This window comes from Prunus persica, chromosome G3 (assembly GCF_000346465.2).
Source record: "Prunus persica cultivar Lovell chromosome G3, Prunus_persica_NCBIv2, whole genome shotgun sequence".
In the NCBI taxonomy this organism is placed as follows: Eukaryota; Viridiplantae; Streptophyta; class Magnoliopsida; order Rosales; family Rosaceae; genus Prunus; species Prunus persica.
This window is the reverse complement of record NC_034011.1, coordinates 26,487,800-26,504,728: the sequence shown is the minus strand read 5'-3', so window position 1 is coordinate 26,504,728 and position 16,929 is coordinate 26,487,800. Positions and strand designations below refer to the sequence as shown.

At 37.7% G+C, this 16,929-nt stretch overlaps 2 protein-coding genes and 1 pseudogene across 4 annotated transcripts; 2 read left to right on the top strand and 1 right to left on the bottom strand.

The window, feature by feature from the left end:
• Positions 114-4,632, top strand: LOC18784025 (annotated as a pseudogene).
• LOC109948211 lies at positions 4,308-6,105 on the top strand. 2 transcript variants are annotated; one of them, XM_020560501.1, is made up of 6 exons: positions 4,308-4,432; positions 4,528-4,661; positions 4,776-4,976; positions 5,060-5,124; positions 5,220-5,259; positions 5,344-6,105. In XM_020560501.1, exons 3-6 carry the CDS (start codon positions 4,778-4,780, stop codon positions 5,499-5,501), a joined length of 462 nt encoding a protein of 153 aa, XP_020416090.1. In that variant the 5' UTR covers positions 4,308-4,432; positions 4,528-4,661; positions 4,776-4,777; the 3' UTR covers positions 5,502-6,105. The 2 variants fall into 2 exon arrangements, with proteins under 2 accessions (XP_020416090.1, XP_020416091.1); XM_020560502.1 differs by lacking the exons at positions 4,308-4,432; positions 4,528-4,661 and having other exon boundaries at positions 4,734-4,976.
• On the bottom strand, positions 12,583-15,271 carry LOC18783667 (plant UBX domain-containing protein 1). 2 transcript variants are annotated; one of them, XM_007215795.2, is made up of 7 exons: positions 15,046-15,271; positions 14,277-14,373; positions 14,075-14,143; positions 13,701-13,768; positions 13,391-13,520; positions 13,212-13,316; positions 12,583-12,997 (listed from the first exon to the last, which is right to left on the bottom strand). In XM_007215795.2, the coding sequence occupies exons 1-7, from the start codon at positions 15,127-15,129 to the stop codon at positions 12,801-12,803; spliced, it is 750 nt and encodes a 249-aa protein (XP_007215857.1). In that variant the 5' UTR covers positions 15,130-15,271; the 3' UTR covers positions 12,583-12,800. The 2 variants fall into 2 exon arrangements, with proteins under 2 accessions (XP_007215857.1, XP_007215856.1); XM_007215794.2 differs by having other exon boundaries at positions 12,583-13,000; positions 15,046-15,237.

Genomic DNA, 16,929 nt, shown 5'->3' with positions numbered 1-16,929 from the left:
GTTAATCCCATAACTTGCAAAGCTTTCTATTTGAGATTCTTGCAACGTCAAATCAATCGCTCTCTAGTTTTCGTTGTTAAGTCTTGTGCATTGTCTTCTTCAAACTCTCACTCATGGAGAAAACAAAATCACCCCTTCATGGTCACACTAACGGAGGTCTCACCACTGTTCTTTCTATTGATGGAGGTGGAATAAGAGGGATTATTCCAGGAGTTATGCTTGCATTCCTAGAGTCTATGCTTCAGGTAAATAATCAAAACTAGAACTCTATTATGAGCAATTTACAATATCAAATTTTATTCACCAAACAATATTTCTTTCATTAAAATAGGAGCCTGATCTGCGTTTTGTCACCAAGTGCTCCAAAATTTTATCATACCACATTACCACTGCATGCATGCCGCTATGTACATATATTTGCGTTTTTTGCACTTAATTTATTAGTGGTCACTTTTATCGAATGTGCACGTATAGCAGTAGATAAATAAATACGTGTATTATAATATGAGTAAACTAGTCATGTCATTATGTAGTGCCATACCTAACTATCATGTTTATTTCATTAGTCACAATTTGATATTAGTGTGTTTATCATACTTGTTTTTCTTTCTATATTCTAATACGACTAATTTTTGCTTTACTTGTTTGCTATATGCAGAAGATAGATGGTGATCATGTCAGGCTTGTAGATTATCTTGATTGGGTTGTAGGGATGAGCACAGGTGGCCTTATGGCGTCCATGCTTACTACCCCAAATAAAAATAATCATCCTTTATATGCTGCTAAAGATATCGTCCCCTTTTATCGCCAACACTGCCTTAAGATTTTCCCCCAACCCAGATACGTATAGTTAATTGTTGACAGAGAGTCTTGTACTGCGTACCTTTTATATGCATAACAAGTAACAATAATTAATTTTGATTCCTTGCACAGCAGCTCTCACATCGGCAAAATCATATATTATTTGAAATGTTTAGCAGGGCCCAAATATAATGGGAAGTCTTTATGTAAGCTGTTGAAGGAAACACTAGGAGACAAACATTTGCAGGACATGTTGACTAACGTTGCAATCCCAACTACTGACATGTTGGCTGATCGGAAAAGATCATTCGGCTCCACTGGTGGATCTTCTTATGAGAGTAAATAGTGACATGAATGAGTACCTCAGTCGTTCCTTTTTTAAAGCTCTTCAGTCTAATGGCAATTACCTCCGAATTCAGGTAACACAATAAAATTGAGATAAATGTCAAGTGGTCGTTTGTTTGTTTTTATGTTATGTATATGTACACAATCAAAATACATGCGCCTAAATTATTTACAACACAAACTAAGCATGGAATTGAAAATGAATAATGATAACTAAGTGGAACATTGGCTTCTGTGGATATTGCCACAGAAGAAAACTTGAATGATCTTGTAAAAGTTGGAGAGGCATTGTTGAAGAAACCAGTTTCGAGATTGAATTTTGGTACCGGTAAACTCGAGCCTGTTTATCCTGAGGTTACAAATGAAGAGGCTCTCGTGAGGTACAAATTTGCTCTTTTATTCTCATTAATAAGTTGTGTAAATTCAATAAATTATCATACTGATTACTTTTGTTTTGTCCATTAATTTGCATGATCATGTAGGATGGCGAAAATGCTCTCTGAGGAGAGGGCTTGGAGGAAGAGGGTGGTCGTTCATGAAAATGCTGCTCTGCTCTCACATAAGTCCTTGTAGTTATGTTTTTCGTCAAGAGAAATAAATAGCTCAATAATTTTTATTTATTTTTCATTTCATGTAATTCAGTTCTGAAACTAATTTCTCCCAATGTTATGTATATATTTGTAACTGGGAAATTATTAATTTATTCATAATGTGGCCAATGAAAGCAGCTTGAGTTGTTTTAAGTCTTCTTCATCATTATGTTGTTGGAGTTTGTGTGCACTGATAAAGCACTACGAAATTAAAAACAAAAACAAAACAAAAAGCACTTTGAAATTAATCCTTAGTAACACGTTTGATAATGAACAGATTCTTGAGATTGAACTACTGCATCTGTAAAGAAGAACGAACCTATGATGTAGATGGTTGGCTTGCTGCATGGAAGGTGAGTGGCTTCATGTCCATGGAACGCATGTAACTTAAAAACTCTCCAGGCAGCTCTTCCAAAAGACCTTGAACAACAGAAATCTGCCCACCTGTTACATTAATCGCGCAGCTATACGCCTTCAAATAATATATTTAAATAGTATAACCGTGAGACTATAATATATGAGGAATTATTATCCCCACAATCTTGATTTCCGAGGCCGAGCATACCCAATGCATCCACTTATTCAAGCTGTTTAGGATCATGATCTGTTACTCATTTTTATATTGTTCTCCTATCATTGGCCATCTTTAATTGTCGCACGGTTAAACTCGGTTTTTTTAATTTTCTTTTAAAAAGAGATAATATAGCCGTGCGGATGGTTCTGGAGAAGACTATAAACTGCTACCTAGTGGTCCAGCTTCATTGCCAGATGAGCAGGTAAGTTCCAAGAATATCAGAACTTCTAAGCCTGTATTCTTTTGCAACTTCCTTGTTATCTGCAATTTTTAAGTGGTTTCAGTTTTTGTTTTATTGATATGATGAACAATTCTATCCAGGTGCCTATATCACACAACGACGACAACGTTTACTGGAAGGAGTTATTGATGCTTGTGAATGTTTGGGTGGCTTTTCTTATTGTTCAGATTGTTAAGGTAAGTTATTTTACTCTCTAGTTCTGTACAACTAAAGAAGCTTTTCTAGGAACTCATCTATTCGCATACCGGACCTTAAAATGCTCTCCAAAAAAAAGATACGATCATCACTAGCAATGCAATCAAGTTCCATCTTTCTAATACCTCTGCATTTGCTTCCAAAGCACCATGATTTTAACTTTTGTTACTGAATTATTGGGTCCTGAACTCCTTGCAGGTAAGGTTAACAACCAGAGTAGTAAGATTTCTTTCACGGACACTACAGAAACACATAACTCTATACACTCAAGCATACATAAAAAGAATGATGTCCAGTTGAACATAAATATTATCATTTCGTAGGTACCAATTGCCATCTCCGTTACGCTCTTTGAAGCCAAATTCTTATGCAAAGGCACCAGGGCGATTGCATCCAAAGGAAAGGAAATCACAAATTGGAAGTTGCATCAGATTTTTCCTTACTGCAGCTGTGGGATAGTAGCTGGTATGGTGGGTAGCCTACTTGGGCTGGGAGGCGGTTTCATCTTGGGACCCCTTTCTCTTGAATTGGGAATTCCTCCTTAGGTATAGTTCAACGCAAGACAAAATTCACTCTATTCTTTTTGTCAGTCAGAAAATCTTGTCAAGAAATCCTTGGAAAGGAAAAATCACTGAAGAGGTTTGGATTCAAAATTCCTTGATCATTGGTTTTGATCCCAAGAAGTCTTCCACTGCCATTTCCAAGTGTTAGTAATCACCTTTCTTATTAATCTTTTCTTTTAACTTGTTAACTTAATCTTAATGTATTCAGTTTAGACAGAATTAAAGAACTATATGCCATCCTATTGGTCATGCAGGTATGATAATGGGTGCTTCAGTTTCAACTGTATACTTCAATTTGAGACTCAGGCATCCAACACTGGACATGCCCCTTATAGATTATGATCTGGCATTTCTCTTTCAGCCAATGCTCATGCTGGGCATCAGCATAGGAGTTGCCTTCAACGTCATGTTCGCCGACTGGATGGTCACAGTTCTACTTATTATTCTCTTCTTAGGGGATAACATTTTGACCACAATTTATTTGTTATTTGTTACTTAGTGGTTACTTTAGTGATTTCATAATGCAAAATCCATTTAATGTTGTATTTTCTGAAGCCCAGGCCCTTCTCTCTCGCCCAGGCCCTTTTCTAAACCCTAAACATAACACGCAACCTCTCTTCTTCTTCAATCTCATCGTCGTCTCTCTCTCTCGCCTCATAGCACCATCGTCATCTCGTCCCAGAACTTGGAGTACCAAAATGGCCTTTTCTTTCTTCTAGGCGCCAGCGTCCGCCTAGACCGCCTAGCGCCCGCCTAGCCCCCGCCTAGACCGCCTAGCGCCCGCCTAGCCCCCGCCTAGCCTGCCTAGCGCCCTCCTAGGCCATGTATTCAGATATGAGTGACAGTGTGTTCAAGGATTTAACTTTTAAAGAAGATTTCCGAGAATTGGAAAAGAAAGAGATGATGCTTACATTGTTCCTACAACCTTTTGGTTTATTAGCACCATGATTTTAACTGTATCTGAACTTTGTGCAGACATATACTCAAACTTGCTCCACCAGCGAGTTTGATCTCTCTTAAACACCGTAGTTAATGCATCTCCAGCAAGAACACACACACGCATGGGGGGAGAGAGAGAGAGAGAGAGCATAAAGGGGATATAACTTTTATGTCTAATTTTAGGGTATTTTGACTTGTTCCAATAGAATTTTATGATTCTTCCTTTCATGTTTACTGTTGTGGTATTTTGACTTTGACATATATATTTTGGTTGTTCAGGAGATCAAGTTTGGTTGGAAAATTGTAGTTGGCTCAATAGTTGGATTCTTTGGTGCAGCATTGGGTAGTGTGGGAGGCATTGCTTGCCTTGATCATTGGTTTTGATCCCAAGTCTTCCACTGCCATTTCTAAGTGTCAGTAATCACTACTTTTCCTTTTAATCTTTTCTTTTAACTTGTTAATTTAATCTTAATTTATTCAATTTAGACAGAATTGAAGAACTGTATGCCATCCTATTGGTCATGCAGGTATGGTAATGGGTGCTGCAGGTTCAACAGTATACTTCAATTTGAGACTTAGGCACCCAACACTGGACATGCCCCTTATAGATTATGATCTAGCATTGCTCTTTCAGCCAATGCTCATGCTAGGCATCAGCATAGGAGTTGCCTTCAACGTCATGTTCGCCAACTGGATGGTCACAGTTCTACTTATCATTCTCTTCTTAGGTAATAACATTTTGAACACAAATTCGTTATTTATTTTGAATACTCCCAATAATCTTATTAGATATTCTTCTGAATTCTGGCAGGTACAGCAGCAAAAGCTTTAATGAAGGGCATAGAAACATGGAAGAAAGAGACAATGATGAAGAAGGTAAGGTTTTCACTTAACTATTTCCTGAACTATCAATGAATATGGTCTGTTACCAATCTAATAACAAGGAATTTGAGGTTTCACATGACTTTCAGGAAGCAGAAAAGCAGTTGGAATCGGAGTCCAAACCTGGCGGTGAGTGCTTATCCAAGCAAACATTCTTATATATAGACCAAGTTTTGAGTATACTAATATCAACTAAAGTGCGCATCTCCTTAGTTGCAGAGGGTTCTGGAGAAGACTATAAACTGCTACCTAGTGGTCCAGCTTCATTGCCAGATGAGCAGGTAAGTTCCAAGAACATTCTAAGCCGGTATTCTTTTGCAACTTCTTTGTTATCTGCAATTTTTAAGTGGTTTCAGCTTTTGTTCTATTGATAGGATGAGCAGCTCTATGCAGGTGCCTATGATAGAATTCATAGATTTTTGGATGTGTTTTTGGAGAGAAATGAGAGAGCGTTGCTCTCTGTGTAAGAACAGAAAAAGAAATTGAAAGAAAAAAATGAAGTCAGCTGTATTTCATTGTATATCAAAAAAGAGATATATCCGTTGAGGAGAGAGAAGTGAGATTCTTCTCTAACTGCCTCAATACAAAACTCAATCCTAGCCATTGAACTATCATCCTATAAGATGATTACACTTGTCTCACTCTAAACCCTCACTTAAAGAGCCACTTGGATTCTAATCCAAGGGTCCTTATTACAAGCAGCAGAAACTAAAGTTTTTAAAAGAAAATCTAAACAACAGAAACATTTAAGTGGACTGGAAATAGGCGGCAAAGAGGATTTTTGGCTCAGCTCAAAGGGTTACACATCAACACTCCCTTCTAACCCTTTGACTGATTTAACTCCAAGCAAATCTCTGAGGTACACAAAACGTTCCTTGGATAAAGCCTTGGTTAGAATGTCTGCAATTTGATCTTCAGATTTGCAGTAGATTAGCTCAATTTCCTTTGCTTGGATAGCTTCTCGGATGAAATGAAATTTCCTGCTTATGTGCCTGGATTTCTGATGAAAGACAGGATTCTTTGCCATAGCTATGGCAGATGTGTTATCACACAGAATTGATGTGCCTTCCACTTGCTCCTCTCCAAAATCTTCAAGTATAAACCTTAGCCATTTAGCTTGTGATGTTGCTTCAGCAGCACTCACATATTCTGCTTCAGCAGTAGACAGAGCTACTGTATTTTGTTTGATTGAGGCCCAAGAAAACATGCCAGATCCCAGAGTGAACACATATCCTGATGTACTTCTTCTGTCATCTTCACTGCCTGCCCAGTCACTGTCACAGTAGCCAATTAAGGTAGCTGCCTTGCCCTTTTTATACTCAACTCCATATTCAAGTGTGCCTTGAACATACCTCAACACTCTTTTGGCTGTTCCCATGTGCTTTCTAGTAGGATTATGCATAAATCTAGCAAGCAGACTTGAGGCAAACATGATGTCTGGTCTTGTAGCTGTCAGATACAGCAGGCTGCCTACAATCTGTCTATATTCACTCTCATCTGCCATCTCACTTCCATCTTCTTTGCACAGCTTTTCATTTGCTACCAAGGGGGTTGCCACTGATTTACAGCCTTTTAAACCAAATTTCTCAACCACTTTCATTGCATACTTCTTCTGATGGAGAAATATGTATTTCTCAGTCTGCACAACTCCCATGCCAAGAAAATGATAGAGTAGCCCGAGATCAGTCATCTCATAATGCCTCATCATGTCATTTTTGAACTCTTCAAGCATTTTTACACAACTTCCAGTATAAACAATATCATCCACATAGAGAGAAACAATAAGAATACCTGAGCCTTCATCAGTTTTAATGTAAAGTGTAGCTTCACTTGGACTTTTCTTAAATCCTGCCTTGTTGAAGTAGGAATCTATCTCATCATACCATGCCCTTGGGGCTTGTTTTAATCCATACAAGGCCTTGTTCAGCTTATACACTTTGATTTCTTCATCCTTTTTCTCAAAACCCTGTGGCTGCTCCACATATACTTCTTCTTTTAGAACTCCATTCAGAAATGCAGACTTGACATCCAGTTGGTATAACTGCCATTCCTTCTGTGCAGCCAGAGCTATCAAAGTCCTAATGGTATCTAGCCTTGCCACTGGGGCAAACGTCTCATTATAATCGATTCCAGGTTTTTGTGAGTAGCCTTTAGCTACTAACCGAGCCTTATTCTTCTGCACAGTGCCATCTAGATTAAGCTTGGTCTTATAGATCCATTTGACACCGATAACAGGTTTGTTAAAAGGCCTTTCCACAAGCTGCCAAGTGTTATTCTTCTCAATCATTTCTAGCTCAGCCTCCATTGCCCTTCTCCATGACTCATCTAGATCAGCTTCTTCAAAATTCTCAGGCTCCATAATGCACATATTACACTGAGCCATAATGTCATTAATGCTCTTCCATTTCTTTGGTGTATGGTCAATAGCTTGAGAACTTCCTTCAATGCTCTCATCCTGCAGGGTAGGATCTCCATCTGCTTGTGTTTGTGTCTCCAAGCTTTGACTTGGTTCTTCTGGAGCTATGACTTCTTCATGTATTTGCAGTGGTGCAAACAAATCTGGATTTAGAGCATAGTCTTGATTTCCAGTAGACACAAGCACAGTGGTTTCTCCTTCTCTAGCATTCTCCCATTTCCATAAGCTTTCTTCATCAAATTTCACATCCCTTGACAGAATAATCTTCCTATTTCTTGGATCAAAGAGTCTATATCCCTTTTCACAAAGACCATAGCCCACAAAAATACACTTGTGACTGTTTTCTTCAAGCTTATGCCTTAATGCAGAGGGAATAAGCACATGACAAGGAGATCCAAATATTTTCAGGTGTGCAACTCCTGGTTTTCTGCCAGTGAAGGCCTCAAATGGTGTTACCTTATTGAGAGCCTTGGTAGGGCATCTATTCAACAAATAGACTGCAGTATTGACAGCCTCTGCCCAAAACTCATAAGGGATACCTTTCTCATGCAGCATTGACTTAGCCATTTCAACCACTGTTCTATTCTTCCTCTCAGCTACTCCATTCTGCTGAGGGGAGTAAGCCACTGTTAACTGCCTTTGAATGCCAGAATCTTCACAGAAACTGTTAAACTCTCCTGACAAGAATTCTCCACCCCTATCACTTCTCAAACTCTTTATTTTGAACCCACTTTGCAGCTCAGTCATAGCTTTGAATTTCATGAAACACTCCAATGCACTTGATTTGTTTCTAATGAAATACACCCAAGACATCCTAGTGTGATCATCTGTAAATAGGAGAAAATATCTGTTTCCAGAGAGGGATTCTGTTTTCATTGGTCCACAGATGTCTGTGTGAACCAATTCCAAAGGATTAGAAGCTCTCCAAGTTGATTCCAAAGGGAAAGAATCCCTATGCTGCTTTCCTTGCATACATCCATCACACACCACTGACATTTGCTCCAAATGGGGTAGTCCATGAACCATCCCTTGATTCTCAAGCAGCTTCATACTCCTTTCATTTAAGTGCCCAAGTCTCTTATGCCATATCTGCAAGCAATGTGAAACACTTGCTTTTAGAACCAACTCACTGGCAGGCATCATTGTCAATGGAAAGCATCTGTTGTTTGTCATTTGCACCTCCACAATCAGATTTTCCATTGACTGATCATCATAAATTCTCACCATATTCTCTCCAAACACAAGATGGTAGCCATGTGCCATCATTTGCCCAACACTGAGCAAATTTTCTTCAAGACCAGGTACAAGCATTACTTCATGAATGTGCTTCTTACCAACCTTGGTTTTTATCACCAAAGTTCCTTTTCCAGTAACTGAAACTACTTCTCCAGTCCCCATCTTCACCTTAGAAGTCAAATCCCTTTGAACATTTACTAAAAGTCCCTCATCTCCTGTCATGTGATTACTACACCCACTGTCTATGTACCAAGAGTGATTAACCTTTACATCTGTTGCAGCATTACAGACATAGAATAGTGTACCAATTTCTTCCATCTCATTTGCATAATTCACCCTATGTGCATTCCTATTTCCATTGCAATCTCGGACCATATGTCCAAATTTTCCACATCCATGACATTTAGGCTTGCCTTCATACCAGCACTTGCCATAATGTAACTTGTCACAATGCTTACAAGCTGCTATGTTACCATCATTAGGCTTCCAATTTTTTTGAAAGCTTTGATTTCCAGGAGCACTTTTCTGAAAACTCTGATTTTCAGAAAGACTCTCATTCTTAGGCTTCTTTTCTTCTACATTCAGACTAGCAAAGGCTCTTTCTGAAGAATTCTCAGTGTGCCTATCCAATCTGAGCTCAAAGCTCTTCAAGGAAGCAACCACTTCTTGAACTTCCAGAGTTTCAAGATCCTTTGAGTGCTCAATCACAGAGCATATAGAATCATAAGACTTAGGCAGACTAAACAATAGCTTCTGCACAATTCTCTCCCTAGATAACTCCTCACCATAACTCTTCATTTGATTCATCATATTAAACAATCTAACCAGATAGACAGATAGAGATTCACTATCCTTCATGCGAGCATATTCAAATTCCCTACGCAACCCTTGCAATTTAACATTTCGTACCTGTTTATCTCCTCTGAATTCCAGTTTCAATATATCCCAAGCTCCCTTCGAGGTCTCCTCATTCACAATCCTTGGGAATAGCTGATCTGAAACTGCGCTTTGGATTAATCCAAGTGCACGAGCATCCTTCATCAGAATCTGAGCCACCATGGACTTCTCAGTTTCTGCAGCCTCTTCTTTTGCTTTCTTCATGCCTGAGTCATCTAGCCCATTCTCGACCAGATCCCACAAACCGTGCGATTTCAAAATAGTTTTCATTCGAATACTCCAGAATTCGTAGTTTTCTCCATTAAAAACTGGTGTTCGAAGCTCAGCTGCTCCAGATCCTGCCATATGAGACATCTTGATGCAAGAATTCGCTACTTCGATCTCCAAATCAGCTCAACGATAGCTCAGATCGAGCTCGATTTACTGTTCACAGATCACGCCCAGCTCAATCAATCGAACCTGGCTCTGAGGCCATGATAGAATTCATAGATTTTTGGATGTGTTTTTGGAGAGAAATGAGAGAGCGTTGCTCTCTGTGTAAGAACAGAAAAAGAAATTGAAAGAAAAAAATGAAGTCAGCTGTATTTCATTGTATATCAAAAAAGAGATATATCCGTTGAGGAGAGAGAAGTGAGATTCTTCTCTAACTGCCTCAATACAAAACTCAATCCTAGCCATTGAACTATCATCCTATAAGATGATTACACTTGTCTCACTCTAAACCCTCACTTAAAGAGCCACTTGGATTCTAATCCAAGGGTCCTTATTACAAGCAGCAAAAACTAAAGTTTTTAAAAGAAAATCTAAACAACAGAAACATTTAAGTGGACTGGAAATAGGCGGCAAAGAGGATTTTTGGCTCAGCTCAAAGGGTTACACATCAACAGCCTATAGTACAGCCGTACGTCTGTACGCGTTTTCCCCCCATTTTTAAAAAAAAATTCAAAAAAATTAGTATAGCCGGGCGGCTATACTATTATATATATAAAAAGGCCGGCCCATTGCCTACGCCCACGTGTCAAAGAGGCCTACGCCCAAGTGTCAAAGAGGTAAAGCCATACTATTTTTAAAATGCAAAAGGTGAGTATAGCCGCACGGCTATACTATTTTTATAAAATTCAAAAAAATAGTATAGCCGGCGGCTATACTATTATATATATAAAAAGCCCAGCCCATTGCCTAAGCCCACGTGTCAAAGAGGCCTACGCCCACGTGTCAAAGAGGTAAAGCCATACTATTTTTAAAATGGAAAAGGTCAAAAAAAATAGTATAGCCGGGCGGCTATACTGTTATATATATATAAAAAGGCCGGCCCATGGCCTAAGCCCACGTGTCAAAGATGTAAAGCTATACTATTTTTAAATGCGCAACGCGGGTATAGCCGCACGGCTATACTATTTTTTTTAATTCATAAAAAAGGTATAGCCGGGCGGCTATACGATTATATATATAAAAAAGCCGGCCCATGGCCTAAGCCCACGTGTCAAAGAGGTAGAGCCATACTATTCTTTAAATGCAAAAAGCCATTTTGGGATCAACATTGTTGACTTTACAACAAATCCATCTAAGAAAAATGGATGGAGAAAGACAACAATCCAAAAATGATAAAAAGATATTCAGAACATATATCTTAATAAACTAGTTAAGGACAGATAACAAACATTCCACAAGTTCAGGCTCCTAGAACATATCAGGTAAAATAGGATCAGCAATGGACATTTCCCCAAGTGCTTTAAGCATGGAAGATAGATTTTTCTGTATTTCTCGGACCCTCTCAGGTATGGATGCCTCCTCCCTAAGTTGTAACTCACGTGCCTCCTCCTTTGCAGTCCTTCCTTTATCTAGCACATCAAAATGATTGTAATGCATGCTACTAATAAATTCATAAAGTAAAAAACAAAGAGAGATTTCCAGTGGAAAAAGTACAGATGCAACAATAACTCTCCAGGTTTCTTTGCAGACTTCCCAGTTTCCCTTTTACCTGTACAACCATTGGCTGCCTCTACTTTTGCAGAATGATTAGAACCACCATGGTTTTGGGAAGAAAAACAAATGCAGCAGCCAAAAACAAGCGCAGATTTAATCCGATCATCCCCTTCAAGATCATCGACACATTCCCCTTATTCATAAGTTTCCACCAAAACAGCATGATGCACAAATGGGCAGCTTCCCTTGAAAGATCAACTTGAGACATGATAAAAACTGCGAACTGCTGTACACTCTCATCTAATCTCCACCACTTTAAAGCAAGAATGAAGTTTGAAAGTTCTGCTACCAAATTGATTATAACAAAATCTCTCGTAATCGATTCACAAACACCAGGATGCCTAACCTTTACGGCAACTACTATGGGCTTCACCTGTTGACCAGCGCCATGCACTTGAGCAATACTTCCAGATGCCACTGGTTTCTCTTCAAAATTATCAAAACTCTGTGGGAGCTTGCGGCCAAACGCTCGTTCGATAGTTTTTCTTCGTGTAGGCAAAGCTATGTTCAGGAGCTTTGGCGATTGAATCGTCAGAAGAAAAAAAATTTTAATTTTCCGCCTAGGCGGGCTAGGCGGGATTGGGGCTTTATTTTATTTTAAATAAATTTTTATTATAATTTTTAGATTTTTATTTTCCAGGTTAAATTTTAATGCTTTTTAAACCCCCAGTAGTAGATTAAAAAATAATTTCTTTAAATGATATTCCTAGTTGAAAACATTTATTTTCTATTTGTTGACAATTTCCGACGTGACTCCATACACGACTCGAAACCAGCACTACTAAATTTTGTAGAGTATAGAATGTCCAAATCCCTTTTTCCCCGTACGTTTTTCTTTGCAATTCAGATCCTTTCCCCTTTGATAAACACGGAAAAAGGAAGTTGGGAAAACAGGCAATACAAAATATTCAAAGATGTAATATGAAAAGGCAAAATAATTAGCAGCAGAGTCACTGACATTTCATATATGGTTAACATTCATATATTGTTTTAGAAAATATGAACCACCTTAGCAAAGCACATATGCAACAATTATCCGACGGCAAGTTGCGGCCATCAAATAAGGGTCAGACTCAGCACAATCTTAAAGATAGGGAGTTGCTCTCATCAATTTACAGAACTCATGTGATTCATGTCACAGTTTCAGCCACTTCGGCTTAACAGGTTTTTTCTCTGCAGGCTTCTTCTCTTGAACAACAGGAGGTGATGCCTCTAGTATCGTTTCTGGTGCAGACTCAACAGGCTCTGCATGTTTAGTGAGGAGTTCCAAACCTTTCAAAGACATGATCTCTTCCTGAAGGAAGGGACCTGACTTGGCATCTGAAGCATCATCTGCTGGACATGACAATACAATAATCAAACATTTCACATTAGCCATTGCTATTACAGTCAAAAGATATATATCATTACATCAGTGAAATAATTTTCAGGTAAAAGTTCTGATTCCTCTGCCATCACCGCAGACGGGCAACCCCATAATCATAGAGAAGAGTCTCCATTGAGAATATTTCATTTTAAGTTATGAGACCAAAAAGCATGTGCTAACCTTTTGGTATATTATATGAAAAATACACAATTGCACCAGGAACAAAGCCAGCAGAGTACAAATCCTGTGACGTGTCTTTTATCTGCTTCTTAGGAGGAGTAGTATCTGCATCAGTAAATGTTAGAATCTATTGCATAATCATACATGGAAAATTCAATATTTTGATTTACTCTGCATACATATGTAGAATGGTAATTCTGGTCGAGCAACTACTTTCGTGAGGAGATCAACCAAGATCTGAACTGTTTCTGATGGATGAAAAGTGGCCTCTAACGTGTGATTATCAGGAAATCGAACCCTGATCACAGTCTGCATACATCACACATGAACTTAACAAATAGATAAAAAGCGATTATACGACTAATTAAGAATTGGAAAAGGTTATGCATCCGATGATGATGGGACAGAATTGATTCTATACAAACAACAATAGAAACAATCACTATAACAAGGAGAAAAGAAAGTCATAATAAAGGGTATAGCAACCACCTTTGTTATCCTTGACCTGCGGGCTGCCTGTTCTGCCTCTTTAAGCTTTCGTGTTTTTAGAACCTTATCTGTTCATATTGCATTAATGAAATATAGGAAGTATAAATACCATAAGAATACCTCCAATTGCATGTATCAGTATAAGTCTTTGAATGTGTAATTAAATTCCCAATAGTTTATCAAATTTCGTTCATGTTATTAAGTTTTTTAGAATAAAATACTTGAGGCATTGACAAGACTTCCAATAAGCAAGAAGATTATGTTTCCCATTAAAATATTCGCTAGCATATTATAGAACTTGAACACCGGCCGCTACACTGGAAAGATTTTATTTTCCCCCTAAAATTATAAATGATATGGTTTCTGTCACTTACCTTCCTTTTTGGCATTCATAATCCGATAATAATCCTCTGCTGTAAACTCAAAAAATTCATCTGTCTCCTCTGCCAAACAAAAATGACAAAAAGAAAAAAATTTCTATCAGGCATCTCAATGTGCTTGCTTCCACAGATAACCCAAAATATAAAGAGCTATAAGCTGAATGGTTTGGCCTAGCATAGTTGAATTGCTTCATACCAGTAACAGACTCCTCCGTTTGTGAAGAAGAAGCAGCTGACGTTTCAAAAACACGAATTTCTCTCCCGAACTTTTCTTTTGCTGCTGTGAGCTTGGCCTGAACTTACCCCGACAAAACGAAAAGGCAAAAGTAAATGTAATATCACAACATCAGGTAAAGAATGATCCATCTAACGTTCAAATTAGAATCATCTCAATTCCAAAATTGGTACTTGGTACTTTCACTCACCACACTCATATGACGGAGTGAATAGCGGTGGTTTGTACCAATGATTAGTATATACTAATACAGCTATTACAATGTGTACTTGTGATTTTGTAGTTAGTTACAAAGCTACTACGCACTGACTTCATTGAAGACTTGAAGTACAAAAAGCACACAAAGCACTTGCTCGGAATTGCAATGGGAACCAACAAAAACCAAAAATACCAAAACCTTGGCCACACCAAATTCAACTCTTGTCCTTTTTAGTCTGTTGATGAGAAGTATTTATTGCCACAGAACCTCAAGCATAAGATTACACAGAATCTTGTTCTTGTCCTTGTAGTTGCAAAAAATAAAAATAAAAAGAAACAAAAAAGAAACCAGGGAAGTTGCACTAGACCCACAACTTAGAAATAGGCAACGATCACTAATCGAAAATTAAAGCTCAAATGATCCATTATATACAAAACCCAGATCGACCCAGTAGCAAAACGAATACCAAGAGAGCGAAATCAAGATAATATATATACTCGTGATTGAAAAGGCAGGGACTTGGGTAAAAACCTTAGCTTCTTCAGCTTCCATGGGATCAATATTGGTGAACCTCCTTCGTTTCAAGGAAAATTGAGAAGAAACATCAACGATCATCAGCGACACTCCAAGAAATCCCAGAAGCAAAGAGACAGAGGGATCCGATAAGAAAGTTCTCTCTCTGTATAATATAGGTTCGCCGTTTGCGGTGTGACTTGTATTTTTATACGTATGACAGATACACTGCTATTCCTTTCCTCTTTGGGAGGCCTTCCTACAAGATACAGAGTAAGTTTGCACGAGTAAAACAGTAAACGTTTCCAAATAACCGCTGTAAAATGTTCCAAAATACTGCCAGCACAACATCTTCTGGCCCTGCAAGCCCGTCGTCTTGTGGGCCTAAATTCTAGTAAAGGTTTAACTATTTGAGCCCTTGGAAATTGCTTTTATGCAAAGCCGATTTTGCCTAAATCTTTTATTGGGCTTTTGGGACAAATGTGCTTGATTATATTTAGCTGCATATGGACAGGCACATTTAATTTAAATTGGGTGGCCTGCTTTAGGCATCATTATGCTTTTAAAAAAAGCAAACAAATTTATCAACTATAAAGAGCTTTGGGATGAATCACTTCTTCACAACACACCAATGTAGTTTGTCGCTCACCAAACTTTTCTTTTTATCATATAAACCTTTACCTTTACTCATTCCTTTGTCTTCAATGAAGCCATCTCTTATTTAGGGATAAGTTAGCATTCAAGCTAAGCAAAACATGCAATCAAAGTCAATCCCAAAAGCATCATATATCATTTAGTGTTATTAATTCCTCCCCACCTTCAATTAAGCTAATCACCTATCTCTTCATTTGATGGTACTAATTATGGCAAAGTTTTTTTTTTTTCTCTTTTAAATAAGTGATAAGTATATTATTGATGAGTAAACAAAAATATAAAGCAACTATGTGTCGAATATGGGTAAATCTTCTCCAGATATCAAATTCAACAAAAGTGTCAAGTCTTACAAAACTACATAAATTCTTTCACAATTAAAAAAAAAAAGACTTTCGCAAGAGGTTTGTAACTCAAACGATTAAGAACATTAACCCCTGCACTCAATATTCTAAGTTCGATTTCTCCCTCCCCAACATTGTTTATTTAAAAAAAAAAAAAGACTTTCTTTTGGAGATCCTATTGAATCACTAGCACCTTACTTAGCCAACTCAATAAAAAACAAGGTCAACCTATCAAGCTATTGTACATTGGAGGTCCATTGATCATCCAACCACTAAACCAGTTGTGGATTATTTCGGTTCATTAACTTATGTCCTGTCCTGTGTTTGATCTTACATTTTACCATCAATTTTACAAGAGTAATACTACACTTATCACATTTTTATTCCATATTTTTATACCATATGATGTGGCATGTCCATATTATATGTCACATCAATTAAATCAATGAAGTGTATTTTAATTAAGGCAATTAGAAAAACAAATATTGGAATAAATCATAAAAGAAAAGAAAATATTAAATAATTTTAATTGATGTGGGTGTCTACCTCAGCTACTACATAAGTGGTATAAAAATGTAGTAAGAGTAGCATTATTCATTTTGCAATTAATACATATATTCGAGTAATGCTACACTTACCATATTTTTATCCCACATTTCTATACCACATGATGTGGCATGTTCATATTATATGTCACATCAATTAAATCAATGAAGTGTATTTTAATTAAGACAATTAGAAAAACAAATACTGGAATAAATCATTAAAAAAAAAATAATTTTAATTGATGTGGCTGTCCACCTCAACTATCACATAAGATGGTATAAAAATGTGGTATACAAATGTGGTAAGAGTAGCATTATTTGTGATGTGAATGACTATTTTATTTATTTATTTGTTAAAGTCA